An 11229-nucleotide genomic window follows, 5' to 3' on the forward strand; every position below is an offset into this window, starting at 1 on the left:
TAGACACAGCTGTGAGCAATTTTGATTTAGTACAAAGGCGTATAGCAATAAACTTAAGAGTGATAGAAATACTTATGCAAGGTTCGATGAAAGAAGATCTTATTGTCACACACTGTTTTTTGAGCAGCTGTACTACAAGGAATATTGTTACATAAGGATCACACTATTGGCCAGAGTGATTTTCACTTGAGTGTCAAAAGAAATTTGTGTTTGCTTTGCTTTTGCATTACTATGCTTAGTGATTGGTTTAAAAATCTCACGCCACTTTCTCATCCAATCAGAAGTAAAACCAAAACCAATCATGACTTGGTCACACACTTTTCCTGTGCTTTGCGCTGGCTACGCATACATGTGTTTACTTCGAGTTTTAATTGGTTCACTCACTGGATTGTCTGTGTCCTTTGTGATCGGCCAGAGTTATTTCTTTGAATTCTATTTTTACGGCTTTAACTGAAAATTGCTCTGACTAGTCATTTAATTAACAGAGTGGCTGAATTAAATAAGGCAGTAATGGGGCTTCTGTTTAGAGCAAGGGAAAAATTGGCTGTTCTAATGAGGTGGCCATTTCTAGCTGTAAGGTGAGGTCCCACTGTAAAACAAAAATGGCTAACGAAGGTCACCACAAATGATGCGTTTTTGGTCATGGATGGACTGCATGAATTTTAAACAAAATGCAATTATACTACTTCAAGTCACAAGATTACACAAATTACAATTTACCTTGTGAAAAGACATCTGTTTTTGGCTGGTCGACATTGATGGATTTGTAAATCTTTTCATAGCACATCAAGATACCATCAATATGCCTGTAACAAATAAAAATCAAAGGTAGCATTGCAATAATAAGATTTATGTTCTTTTGGGCTGTCACATAACTGAAGAAAGCCTGTTGGGGTATTAAATTGCTGACGATGCATGTACATGTACAGTGTATGTTATAAAAAAGATAATTTTGCACAGGACCTATGATAAACTTTGTATATATAGTATTCATCAAATCTATGACATCACTGTTGTGATTTCAAAGTAATAACAATGAAACCAATTTATTGGAATTTTAAATGCCTTACGTTGATGTTGTTTTGCTAGATATTAGTGTCCATGCTTACTGGTGTCGGCATATTACCTGTGATATTCCATCAGTCTTTCAATCATGACTTTCTCTGAGGACTTGGAATCTGGGACAAGACGTTGCACAACGGCTGGGTCTGTAGGTGGGTCAAATGTCGAGTGGTATACATCTGCAAAATGATAATAAAGTAAACTCAATTATAGTCTGACTTCTTTGTGATTACATGTACATAATTTTGGACTGAAAGATGCTTAGTACCATTTCAACAAATAATGATCTTTACACCTCTGCTGTTCACAAGAATGGAGGACAATTAATATCTCTAAATATAATAACAATGAATGCATGCATGCATGAATGAATGAATGAACGAATAAGTGAATGAAAAAACAAACAAACGATCAGAAATGAATGAATAAATAACTTATTTATGTGTCAATTCATCTCGTATATGGAAAACCAGGTATGCTAGTGACGTGTGTTCAAACAGCCATAATGCTGTTGTTTTTGTTGCTGTTGCTGTTGTATGAATCACTTTTACAGAGATGTTACTCTAAAGCCCCTCACAATGATGCTTGTGGCCACGGGTAAATAGAATTAGCAACAAATTGTTTTTGAATATCTAGAATCCCTGTAAGTACCTGCCTAAACACTTACCGCCTGTCTCTGGGTCAATTCTTTTGCCCATCACTCTTTCTATCAGTACTGTGTCTGGAGCTTCCAAGAGTACTAATAATAGAAGCAATCACACAGTCATTTATTTATTGTGTTGCCATTCACAAACTTGCCAAAGAAATAAGCAGTGCCAGTGGGGGTGTTTTAATTTTTCCCACTTATTTCACTGAGCACTTGTGTATGGTGGAGAAAACCCTGCTAGAATGTGACCATTCAAACACAAGCTATTGACTTGTGTCAATTTTTAGTTTTAGAGGGGGTGAATAGCGGCAGGTTTTTGGCCAGGTGGGAGTCCAGGAGCTGGACTCCCACCTGCATACAGAGGTTTTTTAAGCAAATTTGGAAATCTTTAGATACCTTTGCACTCATATCTGCAGAAAAACACCTTGCATGCTCCTCAGGCCCTCCTATGGGGACAAAGTCTTGCTTTATAAAAATCTTGGACTCCCAGTTTTTTAACTCCTGGCTAAAAGCCTGAATAGCGGTATGCAAATCCACAGATCTGTGTTATTTTTTTGGCCAAATCTGTCAATCTGCCACTATTTTCATTCAAATACAAATCTATATTACTAGAGAACTTTGTGTGGTATAGTTCCACTGCAACACACAGTTCCGCCAACATACTGATGAAGACTGACTGTTGAAGTTCATTGAAGTGATCCAAACTTGTTCAGTATCCACGATTGGAGCTTCCTGACATGAAGAGTCCAGAATCCAGGTCAAAATTCTCAGCTAATCAGTGATCTGCTTTATTTTTGAAATCCCCATATCCAATCAATGTATCTCAAAAATCCACAATCTGTGCACTTTTTAAGGCCATATCAGTTTGTTAATACTTACCAAAATTCTTTGGATTGATTCCTTCTGCTTGAAGAGCTTGAGCCTACAGACCAATAAAAACAGGTCATTGACTGGAAAGTTTCATATTGTATTGTTCCAGAAAATATCCATATTCCTCCCCCCACCCCTCGGGAATTTCAAATGACTCCATGGTGTGGGTATGGATGTTTAATTTCTGGAACTGCACATTAAATGTGACCAGCAATTAAGGTATTTTCACATTTAGTCTATGTTTAACTTTTTTCAAGCTTTAGACAAGGACCCGGGTGGAGGGGTACTCCCACATATGGGCTATATAGGTATGTGCCACGGGATAGGGTGTGGTTTTTGAGGTTCTTGGTTCCTAAATAGGGTATCATTTTTGCTCCTTTTGGCATTGTGTTCCCGGAGTGATCCTTAGATAGGGTACCTAGTAAATTCTATCAGCTAAAATAAACGCCCTTGAATAGGGTGTCATTTTTCAGTTTTGGGCCTTTTAAAGGGTATCAATTTTCGCTCTCTTTATCCTTAAATAGGGTCAGGGTTTAAGAACCTTCGCAGCATACCCCTTTCCTAAATTTATGGGAGTGCCCCCCCCCCCCCCCAGGGGACAAGGAACACTAAGAAATGTCCTAAACTGTGAGGTACATTGTCCAACTACCGTATTTACTCGAATAAGCGCCGCGGCGCTTATTAAATTTTTTACGCCTCCAGTGCGGCGCTTATTCGAGGGCGGCGCTTATTTGAGGGCGGCACTTATTAAAAAGTTTGATGCCACAAAGAATCTAATCCTTAAGATTAATTGAAATAGCATCCCTTGATTGCCAAAATTAGTCTCTTGCTGAAGAGAAAAGTGGCGTTAGCTGTCTTGTCAAAGATCGCAGCCTTCACAACATTTACAGAACTACATATTGTAAGAATGTTCCATAGAAAAAGTAATGGGCGAGCAGTAAGACAAGCACTTTGAACTGCAGAACATCACTTTTGATGAAAAGAAATGTCCAAGTTTGTTTGAGAGTTGCTTTGTAGTTCTATTTCTAGTTAAACGGATTTCTTTGAATAAGCGCCGCATCGGGACTGCGGCGCTTATTCGGGGGCGGCACTTATTAACTTTTTTGTCCGAAATGCGGCGCTTATTCGAGGGCGGCGCTTATTCGGGGGCGGCGCTTATTCGAGTAAATACGGTATTGTTTATCACACAACTTACAATACTCAGCTGTTGTATATCTAAAGAGCACTGTTGTAAAGAGCACTTCTAAACAGGAAAAAATGTTTTATAACTTTTATGATCATAACAGATGAATACATGACCAACCTGTTCTCTTGTTTGAGGAAAAGCTTCTAGCAACCAGCCCTGTGACAAGAAAACAAATTGCAGTTTAAAAAGAATAGCCATTACAGACTGTAATGTACAGTGTCATTAATTTTGGTTATGATTACTGTAAAAACCCGCAGATAAGTCGCACCTTTTCTCCAAAAATCTTCGCTCGAAATCGAGGGTGCGGCTTATCTGCGGGAACATTTGGAAAAGGTGCCAAAAATTTTCGTGAATTGACACTTTTATGGAAAAGTATGCAAATTAATATTACATAAAACTACAAGGGAGTACTGTTCATTGCTTTTGCAAGTTTGACAGCCCCTAAAAGCTGTTTGCAGTGTCGACGATGGCCTATATTTTCAACAGAATAAATATTAATACACCACAAGCAAGAAAATTCCACGTGTATTCACATGGTAGATGTGGACCATGGCCTACTGTTTCTTCCCCATTAGCACTTCAATGGCAAATTAGCCAAACTGATCATGATTACGAAACTCTCTTGATGCAACAAGTTTATCTCCAACAGAAGGCTCCCAAATCTTTTTTTATCGATATGATACTGTAGCAACGAAACCCGAATGCCTCCATCTTGTTTTGCTTGTTCGTTCTCGCCCCAGCCCCATTTTCGTGTCCGATCGAATGTTGGTTACTAAGATGCGACTTAAGCTTACTGTAGGATGTCATTTCATTATGTTTACATGTAGTAAAAATAAAGTTTTACCACGTGGGATTCTCTCTATATAATTGCACCTAAAAAATATGTAAGCCCAAACATTTTACAAAATAATTTCCTTCTGAAAATAATTAAGCCCCCCCCCCCCACCTATATTACACAAGTAAGCCCTCCCCCCCAAAAAAGCCCACCCCAAAGGCTCACGCAAATATAATCCAAGGGCTTATTTTCAGAATTTTATGTTTATCAGTCTATAGCTAGAATCATTAACACCGGTTGAAATATTTTAATAAAAATCAATGTCTCACATGTACATGCATTCCTTTTTTTACCTTGCTGATACAGTCTTCTTTCTGAAGTCTCTCTTTGATCATACTGACCCAAATATGAGTAGGCACTGTCTGAAAGTAAAATAAAAAAAAGTGATTACATTTAATTTTTCTGTCAATATTAGATTCTTCTAATTAAAAACTAATGCCACACTGTACTTTTTAGAGTGAAAGTAGAAAACTAATCCAGAGTTCATATTTCATAGAAAATTGTCACTTAAAACACACATACAATGGAAAAAGACTAAAAATTGATCTAAAAAGCATAATTAATATTATTTTATGCATGTAAGACAATGAAATGAAAAGGGCTAAATGTGTAGTATACAGTACAGCTAAAAAAAGAAAACCAAAACACACATTTTTAAAACACATTAAGTAAACATGAAAAATGTTGTACGTTTTGCATGTGCGTTATTGGTTGCTTATTTCTGAAACTTACACATTAATTTTATATTATTTATTACCTCTTTGGCTGATATGTACTCGCGGGCCTATGAAAGATAAATCAACAATTAGCAAATAACTGTAAAATAATATTATAGTAAGTGATCAGTCAAGTACTCTGATTAATTTAATTTGTATATAAACAGTGATGCCTTGATTAGAGGCAGTACAACAAGATTTATGTCCATTTACTTCTTCTCTTATAATTATCACTTACAATATTATTTTAAAAATCCATGGCCATACAGCTTTTACAAGCTCACCAGCTTATTGAAACAAAAGTCAGTTTTTCAACAGAACCAGCTGCCCAGGGGGGAGGGTACTCGAATTATACATGACTGGGGGGAGGGGGTCCGACATATTTTTTGGGGTTGAAAATTTACACGCTCAGTATTTTTTTGGGGTCAAGGGAATTATCATCTGTCACATATTTTTTTAGGTCTTAAAAAATATGCATATTTTTTTGGGTCTTATCTCTGAGCGAACTTTTCGTTTTGGGTTTTCGTTGCGATCAGTGAATCAGAAAAATATTCATTTGAACTTTTTTTGAGCGACATGTGTTCTGGAAAAACTGTTGATATTAAGACAGTACAGTTCCTGGCATATTACTGTTCATTGATTTCGAAAAAGCTTTTGATAGTCTCGATCGTGACTTCATGTTTAAATGCTTGAATGTATTCGGTTTTGGTCCTAGTCTTATTAGATGGATTGAAACTTTTTATACCAATATTTCCAGTTACAAGTGTGGTAAACAATGGCCTATGCTCACCATATTTTGAGGTACAAAGAGGAGTAAGGGAAGGTGACCCGCTATCCCCCTACTTAAATTCATTATAATTGCAACGGAGATTTTAGCAATCGCAATCCAAGCCAATATGGACATTCAATTAAGGTATCAAAATTGGAAATGAAGAGTTCAAGCTGGTTCAATACGCTGACGATTTGACTGTTTTCGTCCCCACTATCGAGAGCTCCCAGCTTATTTTTTGTCTGCTTGACCGGTTTCAATCCTGTTCTGGTTTGAAAGTTAATTACACTAAAACCGAAGCCATGTGAATTGGCTCTTTAAGAGAAAGCTCAGCAGCGCCCCTGGGTATAACTTGGCGCAAAAGCGTTAAGGCCTTAGGGATTTGTTTTAGCTATGATGCAAATATTCATTCACAAGTAAACTTTTATGACAAATTAAAAGACATCCGGACACGGACACGGTTGTGGAGTTGCAGAGGCCTGTCACTCCATGGTAAAATTACTATTATTAAATCGTGTCTGCTTCCAAAAATGCTGTACACATTCTCAGTTTTGCCTACTCCAGAGTCGAGGCATTCATTAAGCAACTTAATACTATTATCTATAACTTTTTATGGAACGGGCCTGATAAAATGGCTCGACTAGCAGTAATAAACAATATAGAGTATGGGGGTCTTAAATTAGCAGATTTGGAAACTTCAATTAAATCTTTAAGATTAGCCTGGCTTGGAAGGCTTTTCACAGAAGGCTCAACTCCGTGGAAGGCATTTGTAAATTTTCTCCTCGAAGACTACTATCCACATTACGTAAAAGCTGGAATTTTAATTTGCCAGCACATGCTATTAAATATGAATAATTTAGAATCTTATAAAAGTGCAAAACGAAATGGTTTGAAACACACAAAAATTTTTAGTTTGGACTGGAATTCGTCAGGCTATTCCTCTCGATCGCAAATTTCGAGAGATAAATGTAAATGAATTGATGACATTAGAATTTCAGTGTGAAGGAAAATTATTTGATCCTCTAACAAGCAGAAGTAAACAATTTTATGATCTGCTCATTTTAAAGAAAGCCAAGGTCTCAAGAGGCTTCTCTAAGTGGAAAGAGAAATTCGGCCTGGACGATGAAACTGTTTCTAAAGCATTTTTAAATGTGAGAACCATCTCATCCAAAACCTTTGTAAGGAGCTTCCAATTTAAGATTTTGAATGATATCACTTTTACTAACCATCGCTTAGCCAAAATAGGATACGTCGCAAACGACCTTTGTACATTTTGTGGAATTGAATCGGAAACTATATGTCACCTATTTAATTTTTGAATGCCATTTTTCAAGTATACTCTGGAATGAATTGAATCGGAAACTATATGTCACCTATTTAATTTTTGAATGCCATTTTTCAAGTATACTCTGGAATGAGCTAAAATTCTTCTGGCCTTTGATTTCCGGCAAACGGGTGGACCTCACATTACAAGATGTGTTACTAGGTAAATTAGATATGGAAACAGATCTGCTCAACTATTTTATTACTCTTATTAAAATACATATTTGGACAAGTAGGAAACATGATGTAAAACGCAATTTTGATGTGTTCAAACAAATCGTCAAGGAAAAATTTAAAACTGAAAAATACCTTATTACATGAAATTTTGGCGTCACGTTAATTTAGCGATTTTGAAAAATCCGTATTTAGCGCCACTTTAATTTAGCGATTTTTCGTAAATTTTGCAACATAAGTCACTTAATTTTAGCGATTTCACAAGCTGAAACGTTTTCTTTTCAAGCGAATTCGAAGAGTCCATTTCAGTTGTGAAGTTGAAATGACCAGATTACTGAAATGTATACACGTAGACATCCGATACACGTCATAATCGACCGTCAAACAGCGTGATCGTGTGAAACGGACCAGATGGCGGAATTTCATATTATACTCACTTTAAATTAGCGATGATTTAAATTTAGCGACACTTAATTTTGGTGCATTTTAATTTAGCGATTTTTTGAAAAATCGCTAATATCGCTAAATTAAAGTGTCGCCAAAATTTCATGTAATAAGGTATTTAGCGTTGAAAAATAACACAGAATGTAAATTTCAGGCTAGATGGCTACCTTATTTAAACAGTAGATTAAGAACTTAGATTAACTCAATTCTTAGAGCTTTAATTTAATTTAAATATGATAACAGGGCACACAAATGTTAATTCCAGTGGTGATAAGTGTTATTAATTATCTTGTTGTAACATAATTGAGCTTCATAAGATCTTAATAAAAAGTGGAAAAAAAAAAAAAAAAAGACGACAGTACAATGTACATTTGTTATCTTGTCTTGTATTGAGGTACCGTAATGATTCGATTTAACGCCCAGCGTGCCTTTTTACTTTTGGCACCTCAAGGAGGGTGCTTATATTCGAGATAGGGCGCTTATTCGGGACAGGGCGCTTATTTAATTTTTTGAGAAACAACTAAATGTATCTAACAATAACAGGAACTGTAACAGTTAGAAATTGTTAAAAGTTCAGTTACTTTTAAAATAATTGTTCATTTTAACAGTAAATTATATATACATGATCTGTACGGTGAACAGTCAGGAGTTTATCTAGTTGACGTCAGTGACTTCAGTAGGGACAGTTATCCACAATAGGGACACTTATCAGAATAGAGGTGCTAATATAAGAATGGGGGCGCTAATAAGAATGGGGGCGCTTATTGGAATAGGGGCGCTTATTAACAAAAACACATTTGAAGGGGGGCGCTTATTGGAAGAAGGGCGCTAAATCGAATCATTACGGTATTTAAGTCTTGTATTTTTTTGGGTTGGAAATTTTGATGCCAGGTATTTTTTTTAAGTCTAAAATTTCAGGCTTTTGTATTTTTTGGGTTTGCAATGTGAAGTTCCATCAGACCCCCCCCCCCCCTTCCCCCCCGTCATGTATATTCCGAGTACCCCGCCTGGGACCAGCTGAAGTGAATAAGAAATGTATCATAGCTGAAGCTAATTATTGTACCACAACTATGTATGAAGAATAATTCTAAAAATAATTATGAAAAAGACTGAGATATATGAATTTATCATTTTTGCATTTCTTTCCTTTTTTTCTATCTGGGAAAGTGAATGAAAAAAAAAACACTTGCCAGGAACAATAACAAAATAAATCTGATGAATATTTACATGGAATTTATCCTATATACATTTATAAATTATGCAAGTTAGAGCTAACTGAGTTGAGTGCAAGAAGTACCTTATTTGCTGATTTTGAGTCTGATTCTGCCAAAAGATTATCAAGCGTGATATGCACACAGTTAAAATGTTGAGCTGCCATCACAGACTGAAAAAAATAGAGAAATAAAATAGCTGGTTAATAAAAAATTATAATCAGAATTACATTCCTAATAGAATATCTCTGAATAAAAGTTGTATGATTACTTATTGGTAAGTCATCAAAAAATATTAAAGACATATTAAAAGAATAGTGTCAGTAATGAATGTTATTGCTATCAGTGACATCATAAATTAACATAACATAAATATATAACTTGTGGTTAATTTAAAAATTAAACTGTAATTTAAGTCACAAATTAACTGTGAACAATAATTATAATTAAATTAACTTAGCTTAATAAGAGTTCTTACCATAGTTCTCTTTCCTGCTGCTGGAGGCCCATGAACAATTATCTGTGGAACTGTAATTTAAAATAGTCATGGCATATTTAATAAATTACTGGTATTATATGTTTTGTTCCTTTATACCCAGTGGGGGATAAGCGAAAATTTTCATGGTAAGATCTGATAATTTAGGGTTAACTGAAAGGAGTTCAGTCAACACTCCTAACGGACACCTCTATAAGACAGTAACTGTAACTCAACTCCCTATAAGACAGACACCTCTCTAAAACGGACAGTTGCAGCCTGTCCCGACATTACAATGAAAGCAATGTATACAGCAAGGAGCAAAGGTAGGCACACACAGGGAGACAAGTCACAGGAACTTTTCGCACACAAAGTACACCTGTACACCCAAATGGACTAGTTATGCCTATTTGTATGTGACTAGTCAAAGGAATAAGTCCCATGTAGTATTTACACCAAGGGACTAGTCGCAGGGGCCAACCGCTTTGGTTTTTGATTGGTGTATTTTTATTTTGGTCACAGAGACTAGTTGCATTTATAAACAGCTAGTACACATGAAGTCCCTGCAACTAGTCCGTACAATTTTTTCGCAGGGACCAAAATTTGGTCGCTGTGACTAGATCTTTTTGATGAAAATGGGTAGTGCACATGAAGGGACTTGGGACAGACTGTCACAGAGACTATTGGTACGGACTAGTCCCCTCATGTGTGCTGATCTTAATAATGGAAGGGCTTTATAAGCATGTTATCTCACCATTACTTTCCTGTTCCAGGAGACCTATCATAAAGGTTAAAGGGTCTGCAGGCCGTTCTATGATAAGTCTTGTAAGCAGTGACTATAAACACAAGAGAAGATGCTTGAGGTGAATTATTTTTTTCCTTTTTTATTGTGCAGAAATTATGCACGTATCAATGTTAAGCCACTGGGGGGAGGGAGGCTGGGCATAGGCCGGGCATTTGAACTTAGCTGAGACTTTCTGTTCAAATGCCCAACCCCAGGGCATATATATCTGGATGTTCAAAAGAGTCACGGAACTTCAATAAAATATCGTAAGAAAGTCCATTAAAACGGTAAAAAGTCCCCACTTCGGGCAAACAATTGCTGTCAAATCCCTTGCCTATGCCTGGCCTCCCCCCCCCCCCCCCCAAGCGTCTTAACTTTGATAGGGGCATTTACAATGCGTGAAAGAGAGTAAAGCACATAACTTATACATGCCATGATCCAGTTTTTATGGTATTCAATACAATCAATTTGAAAAGTGATACATGTCATATCGCAAACTGGAGGACAAAAATAAGCTTTTTTAAAAGTATTAAAACACTTTCATGCAAAACATTGTCAGGGTTTGATTTCAGGCAGAGATAAATGGGTTTATGATTCCCATGATACAGTAATGTACAGTATCAGGATCATTTTATAGGCTTAAACGTTGATGGAAGGGTTAACTGTAAGCACATTTATTAAAGTTTTATGTTTGAAAGCCGGGGAAGTCCGACTGTTCAAATTTGAATGTCTGA

The 11229-nt window shown here is 36.4% G+C and overlaps 1 protein-coding gene across 1 annotated transcript in view; it reads right to left on the minus strand.

The window, feature by feature from the left end:
• LOC144632078 (adenylate kinase 8-like) overlaps positions 1 to 11229 on the minus strand; it is a 79396-nt gene that overhangs the window by 67890 nt on the left and 277 nt on the right. Inside the window, exons 2-11 of the mRNA XM_078490685.1 lie at positions 10466 to 10547; positions 9715 to 9764; positions 9323 to 9409; positions 5357 to 5383; positions 4893 to 4961; positions 3882 to 3920; positions 2588 to 2630; positions 1730 to 1801; positions 1127 to 1241; positions 721 to 806 (exon numbers count right to left, since the gene is read on the minus strand). Coding sequence (XP_078346811.1) covers positions 721 to 806; positions 1127 to 1241; positions 1730 to 1801; positions 2588 to 2630; positions 3882 to 3920; positions 4893 to 4961; positions 5357 to 5383; positions 9323 to 9409; positions 9715 to 9764; positions 10466 to 10547 — 670 coding nt within the window. The remainder of the gene's footprint in view (positions 1 to 720; positions 807 to 1126; positions 1242 to 1729; positions 1802 to 2587; positions 2631 to 3881; positions 3921 to 4892; positions 4962 to 5356; positions 5384 to 9322; positions 9410 to 9714; positions 9765 to 10465; positions 10548 to 11229) is intronic.

The sequence above is a fragment of the Oculina patagonica genome, chromosome 1 (genome assembly GCF_052425735.1).
Source record: "Oculina patagonica isolate OP01 chromosome 1, crgOcupat, whole genome shotgun sequence".
Classification (NCBI taxonomy): Eukaryota; Metazoa; Cnidaria; class Anthozoa; order Scleractinia; family Oculinidae; genus Oculina; species Oculina patagonica.